The following is a 17,898-nucleotide window of genomic DNA, read 5'->3' as shown; positions in this document are numbered from 1 at the left end:
AAGGGGCAGCACCAGGGTAGACAGAATGACGGTGTGGGGAGGTTGTCATTCTAGCCAGCAGCCAGCCGCTTTGCAATTTAGCTGTGCTACCTGTGGATGTTCGTTTGATATGTGCCGCGACAACCCTCATTTCTACAGGGTGAAGAATTCGTTCACGTAGACGGAAAATGCTGTCCTGAATGCATTTTGAGGAACAGCTACTGTGTTTATGAAGAAAATGCAGACTTTGTGAGTATCTGATTAATAATAATGAAGTATTACATTTAAAAAATTCAAAGTTTAATGAAATGGAATGAGTTCTTTCATCCTTTATCCATTCATGTGTTTTAAAAAGTGCTATTGCACACCTCCTATGTATTAGAAAAGGAACCCTCCTGGTGTAGTGGGTTGAGTGTTGGGCTGTTAATCTCAAGGTCGCTGGTTCAAACCCACCAGCTGTGTGGAGGCAAAGATGCGGCTATCTGCTTCTGTAATGTAGTCTCAGCAGCCTTTGGGAGAAGTTCTGCCCTCTCCCGTGAGGGGCACTGTGAGAGGGAATCGACTCAGTGGCAGTGGAGGTGCGGAAGTGAACACAGCTGACCTGGCTGCTGCTCTGATGGGGCTTATGTTCCAGTGTGAGCCACGGGCAGCAACAAACACATGTCCAGTGGGGATCAGAACTGTGAAGAATCAAGCAGCTACAGCAGCTAGAGAGTGGAGAGTGGGGGTGTGTTCTTTAGCATAACGTTACCAAGGAGTCCTCTTGCATGCAAGGAAATGTGAGCAAACTCTGAGGGAAGGAGTCACATGGATAGCTAGGGAATATAACCAGGAAGAGACAACAGCACATGCAAAGGCACTGAGGCACTGGGCATCTTCAAGCAGCAACAACAAACTGAGTGTGGAAGGAACAAGGTGCAGGAGGGGGACGGGAGTCGAGTTGAGGCTGAGAAAGTCACTGGAAAGTCATGTGGAAGACCTGACGTTTTACCCTCGGGCTGATGGGACCACTGGCGAGTTTGGAGGGCGGCCAGTGCGGCTGCTGCAGGGGAAGGGGCGTGAGGGGAAGCAGCTGGAAACAGGGCTTAGTTAGAAGGTTTGTTGTCAGAGAGCCGGATGGAGGAGGGGAGTGGTGCATGTGGCAAAAAGGGGTTGTGTTTGGGAGGTCAAGCAGATGACATTTTGATGGATTGGATGGATTGCCATTTGCTAGAGTTTTATTTCTTTCCCTGTCTTTATTATATTACCCCGTGGGGGGGGACTTAATCTCTTCTAATTTTCCCTATTTATGTAGCCCAAATTTTCCACGTGGGATTTTGAAATGTTGAGAAAGACAGTGAGTTCTTAAAAATGTGAAAATATGGTCATAAACACACCCGCTTCGTCTACCAGTCAGAATAGAATGACAAGCATTGAGACCGATGCTTTGCACTGTGAACTCACGTCCTGTACAGAAAACGTCTGTCTTTGTGATTTGAGTGAATTAGGTCCACCGTTCTGTCAGGGATTCTATGTCTGCTGGATGTTGCGGCATTAACAGTTCAGGCCCTGGGTCGAACATGAATGATAATATAGAGGCTCTAGATGATTCCTCATTGTGATCTTGGACACGTTTCTTAATCCTCAACTCTATAATGGGGAGCAATAGCAATACCTACATTATCCCAGGGCTGGTGACACTCATAAGACACTTAGAATGATGCCAAACAGGTTTTTTTTTTCTCTTTTTTTTGCTGTGCTTAAAATTGGGTATTATTATACTTTTTCACAGTTCCTTTTTTTAAGGTAAATTAAAGCTACCGGGGAAATGAAAGAACGTCAAGTTATTTTAAATAAGTACAACTTTACTGTTCTGAATGAAATGTACCCTGTCAGTTTAGACCCTGTGACGTCTCAGTCCTACCTATTGAAGGGGACTGATGCCAAGTCCACACACAAGGACCAAGAATTCAAGAACATTTTCCGGGCTTGTTGTCTTCATTCCTCGTGGGCGTGCTTGGCTGGTGGTTGGCACCAATCAACTTTATTGTTACTCATAATGAGCGAAGTTGCACGTTACTTGGAGGGAAAACGGATAGCTCTTAATGACAGCATGAATAGATCAGCCTAATGGTGTTTTCAGCGTTATAATAAATGCATTCTTCTCTATCCTCAGATGCCTTCCAATGCTAGCGAAGTTACACGTATTCCAGTAAGTGTATAGCTTTTTAAAAAATTGTTTGAAGTAACGACCTGCATAAGCGATCTGGGAACTTGGTGCTGGTCTGCTGTTAGCAGCTAAGTTTGGTGCCGTGATGGTGAACGACAGCGAAGACTATGATTGCATCTCTCCGCTTATTGTCATACATTTGCAAGTGACTCTTCTTCAGCACCAACAGCCCGGCAGATTTCTTTCCCCTTTGCAGTGATGATAACTTACCCCCCTTAATTTCCCTCTCCAGCCCCCACCTCCCCAGGAAAAAGGCTTCATCTGCCATGGAATTGCATGTGCTGACGGCTTGCTTTGGGGCGTGCTCCGCTGCGGGCCCTGCTCGCAGGTGTGGAGGGCAGTCAGTGCTGCATGCGTGTTTTAAGGGGAAGGGGGAGCGGGCTTGCACATCCAAGCGAGAGTACAGCTCAGTGGCTTATTTGTGAATAAAGAGGTCAGGGACACGGTCTGGCTCGAGACGGAAGAGAGACAGAAGCACTTCTGCCTTCAAAGGATAATGTTCCTCAGCCTTTTAAAGTTACAACTCATTGTGGTCAAATAGCAGCCATGGTAGTTTGCACTGTTTAATACCAATGGACCTAAAACAATGCTTTTATCAGCATTTTATTTAAACACAGTCTCCGGTTCTCTCCATTCTCATGTCCCTCATCACCCCGTACATTCTGGTAGGAAGCTTTGTCCCTTTCCTGTCTCTGGGGTGAGCAAGACTTTCAACAAAATTGAGTTGTTCTCACTTTCTTAAATCATTTTATTGGGAGCTCTTAAAGTTCCTGTAACATTCCATACATTAATTGTACCAAGCACATTTGAAACTATGTTCCCATCATCATTTCCAAAACATTTTCTTTCAATGTGAGCCCTTGGTATCAGCTCCTCTTTTTCCCCCTTCCTCCTGCACCCTCCCACCCCTGTGAATCCTTGATCAATAATATATTGTTATCATTATTTCATCTCTTACACTGTCCATTGAGCTGCTCTTTTTAATAATTCACTCTGGCTTCTCTGTTGAAGTTGTAATGTTTATTACTGTAATTTGCTTGGCTGTAAAGAATATTTGAGTGCGAGAAAACCCATGGTATTTCCACATCCCCCTAAAACTGGGCCTCCAGAAAGCTTTAATTTTAAGAATACAATGACTCTAGTGTTGCAGCACCGGTAAGGAAATGCAGGGCTAACCACGTTACCCGCAGTGATTGCTGAGGGTGCATTTAATGGACCTGCTAATCACTAGTTCTACCATAATCCCCCATATTACTTTCTGCAGGGACAGGGGTTGAAAAACAAGTTTTCAGTGCCATGGGCTAGGGAGGAATCATTTATGATGGTCACCCAGGGTCATCTATGATGGTCACCAAGGGTCTCTGGTGTCTAGGTCCCATGTTAAAAGACAGCCCACCAACGCTGTTGCCCCTGAGTCGGTGGTGACGCACGGGGACCCTCTCCTGCCTGTGCGCACCGCAAGCCGCCCGCCAGGAGCTGCAGAGACGGAAGCGGCACGGGGCCTCTGAGTGCGTTCACACAGCCAGCCTTTGGGTTAGTTGTCAAGTTGTTGCTGCTACCCATATTTAATATTTAATTCCACATATCAAAATTCGCCAGTTGTAAGCAAAGTGGAGAGGCACTCCCCTTTTAGTTGTAGCATTCCTTCCTGACTGTCCTTTTTCAGAATCGGAGTTGGCGTAGATAGGTGCCATGCGGAACCCCCTCATCCAGTACCTCAGGCCTCCTAGAATCACTGGCTCTCTGCCAGCCAACTGGGCTGAGTCGCTGACCTCTGGGAACAATGGCGCACGTTTATTGTTTCCCGCAGGAGGAGGAGACGTGGAAGGCCGGCCCTTGCAAGGTGTGTGAGTGTCGGGGGGCTCAGGTCACTTGCTACGAGCCCTCCTGTCCACCTTGTCCAGTGGCCACACTAGCTGTGAAGGTGAAGGGCCAGTGCTGTCCAGATTGCACGTCAGGTAAGTTCACGTCTGACTTATTTCAGCTGAGAGAGACTTTTGTCCCCCGTCTTTAGATGACTTGGTCACCTGGTGGGCAGTTTGGTGTGTATCTTCCTGAACTTTCCAACTGATGATGCTAATTAATCTTTGTCCATGGAATTGCCAAGCCTCCCCCCTGTGATGAGTATGTGACTTTGGGCAAGTCACTGCCCTCTCAACTTTTAGCTTTCATGTTGCTAAAAGATTCCTTATCTACCTTGCACAAAAAATCAAAAGACGTGATGTCAGCCCACCTCGGGAACTGGACAACTTCTTAATAATGCAAACAGAGTGTGCGTGCGACATCCTAGGGTCTTGGAACAGTGCAGATATGGTGGATGGAACCCTAGGGAGGGCGTTCTCAGTTTGGCCAATTTGCAACGCTTTGAAAGATGTTCAGTTCCAGAGCAGAGGGGACCTCACGCCCATCAAGAGAGAAGACCCAGGAATGGCTGTGGCCTTTGGGCCTGGAGTCCCTGGACTAAGATTACTACCAGCCCCTGCAGACAGAGGAGAGCTGAACCACTGGGGACAGAGAAAGGCCGCAAGAAGCAGAAGGGTGGGGGGGGGGGAGGTGGCCGCAGCAGAATCTGGAGATTGGTGTGAGTCAGCCTGCAGGGCTTCCCAGCCTGTGGAGCCAGGTGGTTACCAATGGGCATGCCAGCCCGTGGAGCAGTATTGCTGAGAGCCATCAGGCAGGAGGCTTCCTGGCAGGATGGGGTGCCTTTGGATACTAAGTGGGGGACAGAGGCCAGGCCCGGGAGCACAGGGAAAGGCCTGCCTGTGAGTCTGGCTCTAAAATGTCCTGACTGGCAAACTATATCCTAAGTTGGACATGATCATGAATTGGAACCAGTAGCTTCCCTAATAAATTTCAAAAAAGGCACCCTGTCAATGAACTTGCAAAGTCAAGTGTGTGTGCTTGGCCTGTCCCATTGTTGAAGATAGGAAAATAATTGCCCCAAGAATGTTAGGAGTGTTCCTTTTGTTTTATTTTTTAAGGTGCCCTGTTAAGCAGATGGTTCTTTCGGAGTTCACAAATGGGTTTTTGAGATTTACAGACTCATTAATTTCTTCCCAAGGAAAAATTTTATCTACTTTTTCTGCAACTCTGCTTTCAAATCACCCGGGGTTGAATTAGTTCCAGTTAATAATTGCTGGCAAGCATGGGAGCTGCTCTGGCTGAGTGGTAATTTGCCTATAAGCCCGAGCTTTCTTGGAGAAATGGCATTTTCTTCCATTCATATTTCTTAATTAATTGTTTTCATCTGTGGGTCCCAATTTTTCATATTGGCAGTGGCTCTTGTTGAACTCAACTTGCTTTGGCTAATCCTAGTGTTTCTATGAAGGACTCCTCATGGGAGAAGCAAGCCACTTTATGCTTTAATTACAGCACCTTCTCCGAAGGGGCTTTCCAAAACAAATATTTAGCCTAACGTTACTTATTTTGAAAATCGGGTCCAAGACTCTTTTGCTGGCAATTATCACTGAGTCCAGTTATTCAGAATGAGATTTGAAATTTTGGAGATTGTAAAGGAAACTGGCTGAAAATGTCTACCTCCCATTGCCCAGAAATTAATAACTCTTTTTAAAACTTAAGGTTTTGTGTCAACATTTTTTGCTTGCCAAACTTTAAGACCATCTGAAAATGATAAATAATTGAATTGGTTTAAATTTTTCATTAGGGTTTGGTCCTCCCCATCTCTAAAGGCATTCCTGCAGGTGGAGGCAGTATTGAGTCTGTTCAGCAATGTTTTTCGAGCCTTTAATCTGGTCCTTCGGTTGGTGCTTTCTGCTCAGGGAAAGTAATTCAGATAAAGAAAGGTTCTTTGAATGCTGAGGGGGGTGGGCTTTTCCATACCTAAGTTTTAGTATTTTGTTTGTTTGTTTGTTTTGTCCCCTTTCTTTTTGTCTTCTGTACAAGTGCTAACTTTGTAATTTCCCTTTCTGGAAGATACCGGCTAAGCCGTATGGACTGTGTCAAGTTTTCTTCTTTGTCCTGGATTTTAGCTCGTTGCCACAAAGACTGCCTGACCTGTTCCCGCGCTCCAGATCACTGTGATCTCTGCCAAGATCCCACCAGGTTACTGCAGAACGGACGCTGTGTGCACAGCTGCGCGCCGGGATTTTACCAGGCCGGCGGTGTCTGCTTAGGTATGGCTCAGGGCGGACAGGCCAGAGGTGGCGGTGTGTGCGGGTCAAGCAGCTCCTCTCGAAAGGAGCTTCAGTATTGTCAAGGAGAGACTCATGAAAGCCAAAACGGTACAACTTCCAAAAGCACGGGGAGGTCATCCCGTGGCCTGTGGGTCACATGGCTTCTGGGCCTGCAGGCCTCCTCCTTCTAATCTAACCCATTTGATGGGTCTTTCAGTGCCTGCATGGAGATACGTGCGGTCTTAACAGTTACTAGGCAGTCGTGATCGGATGTTTCCATTTTGAATATTTTTGAACATTTTGAAAATGTCTATTTCGTAAAGTTTTTAGGGTGGTAGTGTGTTGTTAGGTATAGTCAGCCAGTTCCAAACTACGGCGACTGACTTTGCACCACTGAACGGTCCCCGCAGTGGTTCTTGTGCTTGAGCCCATCGATGCAGCCACTGGCGCAGGCCAGCTGGTAGAAGGCCTTCCTCTTTTTCGTGGCTCCTCAGCTTTACAAACATGATGGCCTTCTCCAGGGACCGGTCTCTCCTGACCACGTGTCCAAAGTCCGTGAGCCAAGCAAGGAGCATCTGACTGTTCTTCTAAGACAAATGGGTGTGCTTTTGGCTGGAACCCTAGGGAGGGCATCTCTCAGTTTTGGCAATCTTCAACGCTTTAAAAGATGTTCAGTTCCAGGGCAGAATTGACCTCACGCCCATCAAGAGAGAAGGGAGATCCAGGGATGGCTTCAGTCTTCCTTGTTCTTCTCTTCTTTTAAAAAAAATCATTTTATTGGGGCTCTTACAGCTCTTACAACAATCCATCCATCCGTTGTATCAAGCAATGCGTACATATGTTGCCATCATGGTTTCCAAAACATTTTCTTTCTACTTGAGTCCTTGCTATCAGCTCCTCTTTTTTCCCCTCCTTCCCCACCCTCCCATCTTATGAAGCCTTGATCAATGATAAATTATTATTATTTTCATATCTGATACTGTGCGCTGGCCCTTCACCCGTGTTTCTGTTGTTCGTCTCCCGGGTTTGGGGGGGGGGGGCGGGAGTGTTATAAGTCCATGTTGCAATCGGTTCCCCCTAGTGTTTCTTACTCAATGTCCGCATCATTAGGATAGCTAGTGCCGTGTAACACAACACTTACCAGGCCCAGGGAGGAGCTGGAGAATTGCCTTGGGCCTTAGAGGTCACTTACCAGAGTGTTCTCATTTTGCACATGGACAACTGGTGAGCCAGAGATTGTTCTGCACCCCATTTACCACTGGTCGGTTACCAAGGGTGCCAGCATAAATGTATGTAAATTTTGGAATTTTCATACATCTGAGAAGCAGATCGCTTTTCTGGGACAGAATTCCTCACTTAAAGGCAAATCAAACTCTGCCATGTAGGGAATTGCTCCTAGGACTCCTGCTGCTAGGATTAAGGATCCATTCGAGGGTTCAAAGGCGGGCCACAAGTATCTAACATCTCTGTGCCTCAGTGGTTACAGTATGTGGCTGCAAACCGCAGGTCAGAGCTTTGAAGCCACTGGCTGCTCTGTGAAGAAAGAGCTCAATCGTGTCCATACAGGTGACAGTCTCAGAAACCTCCCCCCCTCCCAAGGTAGTGTTCTATTCAGTCTTGTAGGGTCACTATAGTGGTACTGGGAGGTGGAACCAACTCCGAGGGTCAAGTCCTGGGGCCTCACTACACTTAACACTAGAATGAGGTCACGGCCCAATGGTCCTCGGAAGGATTTTGATGAGAATGAAGTGGCAGATGTAAAGTACTTAGGATTGGGTCTAGGATGTCAGCAGGACTGGAAGCATTGGCCACTTGGACTATTTTTGTGATTGCTCACCTCTCCCTGCGTTCTCCTCTGATTCTTATCTTTAGCCATTTGGAAAGTTATTTACATCTCTGCCATGGAATGTGGAAGAGAAGGCTGAACCTGAAATGGTTGATGACCACGAGCTTTACTGCTTACTAGACATGCACTATTGGGCACGTGACTGCACCTCCGAGTCTGTTCCTCACCTGAAAGAGTGGGCTTAATCATAGGGCCGATCCCTAGGGGGCTGGTGAGGATTCGATGATTTGGCACAGGTGTGAAGCATTTAGAGCAGGGCGTGGTGTGAAGTGGACTCTCTATAACTGATGGATTCTGACATGACTTTTCCTCAGTTTCTTGTTCTTGGGGTCTCAGCATGGGGCTACGTAAGAACTGGCATGGAGATGGTGTTGTTAACTCCTAAATAACCACAGTGTCCTTTTTCTTCTTCCCCACCTTGCCGGGAGCCAGCCTGCCAGACCCAGTGCGCCACATGCACCAGTGAGCTGGAATGCTCATCCTGCCAACCGCCCCTGCTGATGCAGCGTGGCCAGTGTGTGCCCAACTGTGCACATGGCTTCTACCGAGAGCACCGCTCCTGCGCAGGTACTCACCAGCCGGGCCGCCCCTCCCTCCAGGGCTCTTCAAGTGAGAGAAGGAGCCCTGAGCAAGGGTCCGAATGGCGTGGGCAGGGCGGTGGGCGGAGGGAAACGAGAGCTGTTTTGATGATGGAAATCAGTGCGTCGGGGAGTGCATGTGGGACTTCATGTCTGAAAGATCTACAGAAACCTTACACAGGGCAACCTCCTTTATTTAACACCGGCTTGTATGGATGGCATTCATCTGACGCCGGTCATTTATTTATGGAGACAGCGTTCAATTAACACCTTACTTTTGGTCTAGCATGTTATAAATTCGATATCTTCCTCGTGTAATTACACAGTGTCCAAATGAAAGCAATAGGGAGAAAAGCTTTTTTTAAATTCACTTTCACCTAAAGAGGAGAAAAGTGATAGCATAATAAGAGTTTGGAGGCTATTGAAATAAAAGGAGACATGCATTTACTCTTTCATAAGAACACACACACACACGGAGGCTTCAGAAAGCCCATGGAAATTCTTCATGACCCTTTAAGGACATTTTTCCATGAACTGTGTATCTACAGACCTGTGGACATTGAGCGCGTTCTGATCTCTGGAGCCCCTGTGTTACAGGACGGAAGTGCTCCATATGGTTTCTTGGCTGTGAACTTGATGGAAGCAGATCTCCGGGTCTGTCTTCCATGTGCTGCTGGGTGGATTTGAACTATCATTCTTAAGTTAATAGTGAAGTACAAACTGTGCAACCCAGGGGATGGAAACATACGCACATGCAAGCACACACGCACACACATGCACGTATGCATGCTCACACACACGCACTCACACACTTGGGGCTTCAAAACATTCTTGGAAAAATTGTTATCTTTCAATATACTTTTTCATCATGAACTTTTTGAAGCCCCTTGTGTGTGTGTAGGCACATAAGCAAAAACACATGGTGTGTGTGCGCGCGCGCACACGAACACACTTGTCATTCATTACATACTAGTTGAGATTCTTATTTAATCGTAATGTTTCTGAGGATGGGAACAGCCATATAACTTAACTTGTTTAGACTGGACCAGTTGTTTCAGCGGCAATTGTAATCATGGCTATACGTAGAGAAGATGAAGACAAAGGATGTTTTGATCTCACAAATGGGAGAAAGGGTCGTGATGAAAATAACGACAGGGGCAGAGGGACATGTTTCTTGTTGGGAGAGGACAGGTGTGCCCAGAAGCGATGGCAGCCAGTGTGGTCGCAGGTAAATCTGAAGCACTGGGGCAAGGGAGTTCTGGATGCCATGTCCGGCTGTGAGAGCTGTGCTCTGCAGTGGGAGTGGGGGGTGGGGGGGTGGGAGACAGGTGGGCTGTGATGACAAGTCCGGGAGTCAGCCTATGTGCTCGTTCCCTTTGCGCTCTGGGTTTGATTTTCAGGACAATCATTCGAGGGAAAATAATGAAAGCGTATGAGCACGTGGTATTAAGAGAAGGTGCCCTGAGAATGAGCCTTAAGGCACTGCGAAGGTCCTAGGTCAAGGATGGCTGCTGGTCCCTCGACTGTAGGTCATGATCCCAAGCAGAGACTACAGGATTGGGGATCATCCTTGAAGGACCGCCTGCTACTGTTGATGCCACTGTGACTTAAGGAGAGTGGGACCTGCCAATGACCTGTCACCTCTACATTGTAAGATAGAGAGGGCGAGTTTCTGAGATTGGCTTGGGGCTCTTTGATGTTGATAAGAATGCCTTCCTTCCTGATCTCTATCCCAACCAGCAAGGGCAACAGAGTGTTTGTTGAACAGGTGTGTGATGAATGAATGAACACACGACCCCTTCGTGACTTCTGAAGGACCTATAACTCTCAGCACTAAAGATAAAAGAGCCCTTCACAATCATAACTTTCCGTGTTCTGTTTACCTATTCTTTTTAAAAAGACTCAGAGTGGGTACTTACAAATGCCTTTGTGTGTGTCTAATGCTGACATTTCAGTTTGATGAAATTATTGACTGTATACTTTGCCTCTTTCTTTTGTCCTATCAAAGAGGCCCTCTGCTAGTACTCCTGTGGCAAAATATGCCTTTAAAGGGGAATTCATGTTCTCTTCCCTCCGTACTACTTCTACCCTCGACACGTACACGCACATGCACCACCCCCACGCACCACACTACATACGCATTTGCCTTTAATTTTATTTTTGCCATTTTCATTTGATGCTGAAGTTTTAATTGGTGATCTTAGTGCTGTTTTAAGGCATTTTGAAAGAGCGTTGTTTCATTCAATTATTGGTTTACGTAGCTGATAGCTTCCACATTCCATCCACATACTCACACACAAACGCCTCTAGCAGAAAGTTGCTGGGAAAATGTGTTCATGCTCCCTCCAGGGAATTAAACCAATTTGCTTTAGTTCAGCCTGGCTGCGCTTTTATGCATAAAATAAGGAGCAAGAAGGGGAGCGAGAGGGGCGATAGAAGAGAAAGGAGGGAGATCTTAAAACTGAAAATTAAACTTGTGATCAATTTCTCATATACATTTTGGCACTGAATACCCAAATAATTTCTCTAAATAAGCTTCCCCAGCATTGTAACGTTTCTCTTGTCGTCTTCTTCTTTGCTATTTGTGCTTGTCCCATTTTGGGGTGACTTTTCACAAGTGACCTTGGAAGTCGGTCAGCCAGCCCGGGCTTGCTCTTCCAGGACGTGCAGAACTTTTCAAAAAGGTCCTTGCATTTTATGGTAACAACGGGTCTTTCTAGGTTGACTTCTCTTGGCAATATCATTTATGTTATGACTGGGGTAATTTGCTATTTTATTGACCCGTCAAAACCCAACGAAGTGAACACTGTGATGAAGAAACTAATTATCAAAAATTACCTGGTTAAGATTCATGCCCACTGTGTTGAAAATAGAGCAGAGTGGAAAATGTAGGACAGAGGCACACAGCAGGTAACGATGTCTTATCAACCATGGAGTCTGTGCAGGTGAGCCCAAGAAGGGTGGAAGGAGACACGGCATCCTTATCATTTGATTTCCCCCCTTGAGTTTAATAATATATACATACACAGACACATGCATATATACATATGTGTACATCTTATATAACCCCCACCTAAAAAACTTGACTCACTGCTATTGAGTCGATTCCAACTCACAGCGACCCTATAGGTCAGAGCAGAACCGTCCTGTGGGTTTGGAGGCTGTAGCTCTTTACGGCAACAGAAAGCCTCACATTTCTCTATAAGAGCAATTGGTGGGTATGAACTGATGAGCTGGGTGTTAGCAGCCCACCAGGTCATCTACTATATCACCAGACTCTCTTACATAACATATATAGATAATGTTAATATGATGGTCATATTTTTGTGGTTGAGTAAACTAATGTTGAGATTAAATCACATGATGGTCCTCACTTTATTAAATCACATGATGGTTCTCACTTTATTTCTTCTGATTTCACCAACTTTGCAGTTTGATTCTTTGATCACACTCCCTTAAAGCTGTTTGTATGCAAATCTAAATAGGAGACAGGTATATGCAAATAGGCATATGCGTCTCACCCCCAACTTGTCTGTCAGTTTGTCATACTTGTCACCGCTTGTGTGTTGCTGTGATGCTGTGTCAGTGGCCTTTCACATTCCAGCAGAGTTTTCAGACTAAGGGCAGGCTACAGAGAAGGAAAGGGCTGTTCATTTCAGAGGTATTAGCCACCGAAAACCCTATGGATAACATCGAAACATTATCCGTTGCTGAAAATCTGATGAATAAAAAACAGAACATTGTCAGTGATAGTGCCAGCAGACGAGCCCCTCGGGTCGAAAGGCACTCAGAATATGACTGAGGAAGAGCACTCCTCTCAAAGTAGTTGACCATAATGACATGGATGAAGTAAACCCTGCAAGAATAAATCTTTGCGGACTTTCATCTGCTAACGTGGCATGACTTAGATTAAGAAGGAATAGCTACAGACATCAATTAATAATTGGACCTAGAACGTATGAAGTATGAATTTAGGACACTTGGAAGCCATTAAAATGCAATGGAACACAATAAGCACTAAAGCTAGTGATGAAGAAATTAAAGAATTCTACTAATGTCTGCACATTGAAATTGGTCAAACATGTACTCAAGATGCATCGATAATTATTTCAATTGGAATTCAATTGGAATTGGAATATAAAAGTTGTAAAAAACAAGGAAAGATGGAGGAAAAGTAGTTGGAAATTTTGGTTTGGCGATAGAAATGAAGCTGGATAGAATTTTGCAAGACCAATACCTTGTTCATAGCAAATACCTTTTCATCAACACGAAAGGCAACCATTCATGTGTAGTTCTCCAGATGAAACATACATAAATCAAATGGTCTGTGCATGTGGGGAGAGGTGATGGAGATGCTCAATATCAGCAGCTAAAACCAGGCTAGGGGACGGCTAGAGCAGACCATCAATTGCTCCCATGTAAGTTTAGGATAAAGCAGAAGAACATTAAAAAAGTACATGAGAGCCAAAATATGACCTTAATCTATCCCACCTGAATTTTGAGAACATCTCAAGAACAGATTATTTGGTGCATTGAACACTGATGACAGAAGACCTGATAAGCTTGGGGAAGACATCAAAAAATATAATTCATGAAGAAAGCAAAAGATCATAGATATATGAAATAAAAGATAAAAATGGATGTCTGAAGAGCCGCTGAGACTTGTTCTTAATCATAGATTAGCCTATACATAGATCAAGAGACAGTTCTACGACTAGAACAAGGGAACACCACATGGTTAGAATCAGGGAAAGTGCGAGTCAGGGTTATATTTTCTCACCATGCATATTCAATCTATCTGAGGAGCAAATAATCAGAGAAACTGAATTATATGAAGAAGAATGTGGCATTAGGGTTGGGGGATGGCTTATTGACAACCGTCGATGAAATAACCTTGCTTGCTGAAAGTGAGGAGGACTTACTTAAAATGCTTGCTGATGAAGATCAAGGATTGCAGCCTTCAGTATGAATGCCAACCCTATGTAAAGAAGACCCAGTACTCACAATTGGACCAGTAGGTGGCATCATGGGGGAGAAAAGTTTGAAGTCATCAAGGATTTTGTCTTGCTTGGATTCACAATCAATGCTCATGGAAGTAGCTGTCAAGAAATCAAAGGGCAAATTACACTGGGTAAATCTGCTACACAAAACCTCTTTATGAAAAGCAAAGCTATTACTTTGAGGACTGGGGTGTGCCTGACCCAAGATGTGGTATTTTCTGTTGCCCCATATGCATGTGAAAGTTGGACTTCGAGTAAGGAAGACGGAAGAAGAATCAATGCGTTTGGACTATGGTGCTAGTGGAGGACATTGGAGGTGCCATGGACTGCCAATCTGTCTTGGAAGATGTATAATCAGAGTGCTCCTTAGAGGTCTCACTTACTTTTGGACATGTTGTCAGGAGAGACCAGTCTTTGGAGAAGGGACATTGGACTTGGTAAAATAGAGGGGCAGGGAGAAAGGAAGACCCATAAAAAGACGGATGGACATGGTGGCTGCAACAGTGGGCTAAAAACATGAACAGTTGTGAGGATGGCACAGTACCGGGCAGTGTTTCATTCTGCTGTACGCACTGCCACTACGAGTAGGAACCAACGTGATGGCATCTGACAACAACTAACCCATAGTGTGAGGGACAAGTGACTCAACCTCTGAACTCACGACCACTCATTTTAGGCCCAATCTATAGGTAACGTGCTTTGCTTGGCTCCTAGCTAGATCTGGTCCCAATCCCCTGTTGCCCACGTTCTCCTCCTTTTGACCTCTGGTCCTAGGACTGGGCTTCTCTTTTGTTCCCTGCCACCTTGTCTTGCTGTAGCCCATCTCTCCATCACGTTCACCCTGGTTGTTATGGACTTTCCCTCTGTATGGATCCCCCTCCCCAAACCCTGGAAGCCTTCCTGCACGCCCATGCCGCTTTGGGTACCATTTACTCTGGATTTGTTGCAGTCCCTCTACAAAAATAGTGATTCCAATCCTTCTGAGAAATCTTGATATTGAATCTACATATGGATCAAAGTTAAGTTCACCATGCTCTGAGGATATTCTTCCTTGCCTGTCTTGCTCCTGTTTATGCTCAATATTAGTTCCACTCCAGAAGGATCATGGAAATGTACATAAAAGTTCTAGTCCATAGGAAGAAACATTCACATGCGTGCACGCCCACACACAAACATGCACACATCCATATGAGGTTAGTTTAAAACGGGTAGCTAATGAGACTATAGCCCTTGAGTAGAGAATGGTGGAAATCACCCACCTGTACATGAGTATCAGTGCTTGTCCGCTCACAGGGTATGCTGTTTGCAGAAGGCTGGAGGTGGAGCCATGTGCACACAATGGCAAACACGACCCTCATTCTGCAGGGCCAGAGTTGGGAATGGTGCACCGTGATTCAGAGCCTAGAGTGAAGCCAAACCACCTGGATGCCAACCTTGGCTCTGTCGTGCACTGCAGTGTCTTACCTTGTACTTCAGTTGCCTGATGGGTAAAACAGGCACATTAATATTTACCTCATCGCATTGTGCTAAGGATTAAATGAGCAAATGCACATGCCATTTAGGTAACTACTGGGCTAGAGTGACCCCAACAGGCCAGAGTAGATAGAATTGCTCTGGTGAGTTTCCAAGGCTCTCCATCTTTATGGAAACCAATGGCTTCATCTTTCAGGAGAAAGGGTGGCAGAGTGGCTGGTGTGTAAGAACTGCCCAGCAGTTGGGTAGCAGCCAATGCTTAATCCACTGTACCACCAGGGCTCCTTGGTACCTAGTTAGCCCACCGTATGTATTAATGGACTTAGATTTCTACTTTGCATCGTTCTTCCTGGCTTCCCTCCTCCACATTTTCTCTCTCCCTTTTGACCACCGCTGTAGTTTCTGAGGATAGAAAGACAAATAACTGTCTGTGCCTATCATGGGCTTGTAGTTAGGACAGGGTTAGGGGTTGCTTACAAGGTTATTGAAAAATCACAGAAGCAAAAACGTACATAGTTTTAAAAAAACCCGTACATAGTTGACTCTATATCTGAATGTTCCGTGGTCTTAGAACTTTGGAACTTAATGAATTAAGCAATTATTCAGATCTGTATGGGGTGGAACCGTGTTGAATCTCAGCTGAGCTATTGTTAACATGGCTTCAGGCAAGTCTTTGAATCTCTTGGAGCCTCGGTTTCCTCACCTGTGAAACTGGAATAATCTTATCTCGTTTAGAGCACTACTATGAGTGTTATAGAAATGCTGTTTGAAAGGTGTGGATACTTGGACTTGGCACACCGTTAGGTGCAGAATAAAAGGCAGCTCTGGTTTTTATTGCCGCCATTCCTTTCTTTTCCAAACTCCAGAGTTGAAAAACAATGATTTTTAATTAAGAAGCAAACAGCTTTGTTCTATTAATGTCTTGAGTTAAAATAAGTTATATTTCCATCAGTGCATGGAGCGATAAACCTAACAGAGAGCAGCTGATTGCATTCTTCACAAGTTAAATTCACTTTCAACCCCTTAAGTGTTCTTAGATTAAATAATGCAGCAGGGCCAGGGGCGGAGGGATATCTCTCTGTTTATTTCTTGGTCAGTGTTGTGGTGCATTTAAGGGGAAAGCTGATGATAAACAAGCATGTAGAATTTGCGTAGAAGTTGCTGACCTGATGTTGAGATTTAAAAGCTGTCGCTGGAGCAAAGAAACATTGCAAGTTAATTATTTGTTGGAACTCTGGTTGACTAGAGCAGCCCAGTCATGTGCAGAAATGAAGCATTGACCCCTCGGCGCTAAGTCCACAGCAGGAAGGACTTCGTGCGTCTCGGCATTTCCTTCCAGCATGTGGTTTATTCCAGCCTAGCCCTGGCCTGGGAAAACCTCTTGGCAGGAGCACGTTTGAAGTGACTATTCTAAATTCCTCAAAAAATAGCAACCTTCCTTGTTTTGTTGGGATTATCATTGTCAAGTTGGTAGCCACTAGGGTGTGTCCAACATATCCCAGATTTGGAGCGCTGATTCCAATGATGTTGCCACATTACACACATAATTTGGGATGCAGCACATTCCTATCAACTTGGCCACCACTCCTTTTGTTTTGTTCTTTGTTGGTAAGTCACTCCATCTCATGGTGGCCCATGCACAATGGAAGCAAATGCTGTCTTTCCCTTGATTGGTTGCTTATTGGACCATTATAATCCATCAAATTTTTTCAGTGGCTGGTTTGTAGAAGTAAATAACCAAACGTTTCTTCTTCTTAGTTCATCTCAGTTCAGAAACTCTGCTGAAACCTTCAATAACAACAAGAAAGCCTTCACTGATATAGGTGGTGGCTGCTTATGCAATACCTAGAATCTAATCTGGGTCTCCTTCATAAAACCCATACGAAATTCAATGCCATCCAGTTGATGCTGACTATGGTGACCCTTTAACACAGGGTAGACCTGGGTTTCTGGAACTAACTCTTGACAGAAGTAGAAACCCTCTTCTTTCCCTCCAGAAGCAGCTGGTAGTTTCGAACTGCTAACCTTGTAACTTTCATCTCACATACTTTGGACATGTTCTGAGGAGAGGCCAGTCCTTGGAGAAGGACATCATGCTTGGTAAAGGAGGGAGGCAACAAACAAAGAGCAAGGCCATCTGTAAGATGGATTGACACAGTGGCTGAAACAATGGGCTCAAGCATGGAAATGATTGTGAAGATGGTGCAGGACCAGGCGTTTTTCTGTTCTGTTGTTCATCAAGTCATTGTTTTGTTGTGCAAAATCAAGTCTGTGGAACCAACTTCATGGCATCTAACAACAACAACCATCACCTTGGGGTTAGTAGCCCAATTTGTAACCACTGGACCCCCATAGAAGGGGGTCCTTCTAGAAGGTAAGAATTCTATCCCCCAACTACCTACCCAAACCCACTGCCACTGAGTTGATTATGACTCATATAGACCTCAAATGTGGGATTTCAAATATTGAATCTTTATAGGCACAGACAATCTCATCTTTCTCCCATAGAGCTGCTGGTGGGTTTGAACTGACAACATTAAAGTTATTGGCCACTTGCCTAAACCACAGTGCCACTGAGGCTCCATATGAACTACTCAAACTGAATCACAGATCCACTCACCTCCTCTCTGAAATCTTCCTTGCTGGTCTATAGCCATTATCATCTCACACTTAAATGATC

At 45.1% G+C, this 17,898-nt stretch overlaps 1 protein-coding gene across 1 annotated transcript in view; it reads left to right on the top strand.

Moving 5' to 3' along the window:
- Positions 1 to 17,898, top strand: part of FRAS1 (Fraser extracellular matrix complex subunit 1) — a 587,299-nt gene that overhangs the window by 283,140 nt on the left and 286,261 nt on the right. Inside the window, exons 10-14 of the mRNA XM_075544919.1 lie at positions 139 to 228; positions 2,135 to 2,170; positions 3,999 to 4,146; positions 6,178 to 6,321; positions 8,600 to 8,734. Coding sequence (XP_075401034.1) covers positions 139 to 228; positions 2,135 to 2,170; positions 3,999 to 4,146; positions 6,178 to 6,321; positions 8,600 to 8,734 — 553 coding nt within the window. The remainder of the gene's footprint in view (positions 1 to 138; positions 229 to 2,134; positions 2,171 to 3,998; positions 4,147 to 6,177; positions 6,322 to 8,599; positions 8,735 to 17,898) is intronic.

The sequence above is a fragment of the Tenrec ecaudatus genome, chromosome 3 (genome assembly GCF_050624435.1).
Source record: "Tenrec ecaudatus isolate mTenEca1 chromosome 3, mTenEca1.hap1, whole genome shotgun sequence".
Lineage (NCBI taxonomy): Eukaryota > Metazoa > Chordata > Mammalia > Afrosoricida > Tenrecidae > Tenrec > Tenrec ecaudatus.
Note: the sequence above shows the minus strand (reverse complement) of the source record. Positions and strands in the feature narration are given on the sequence as shown.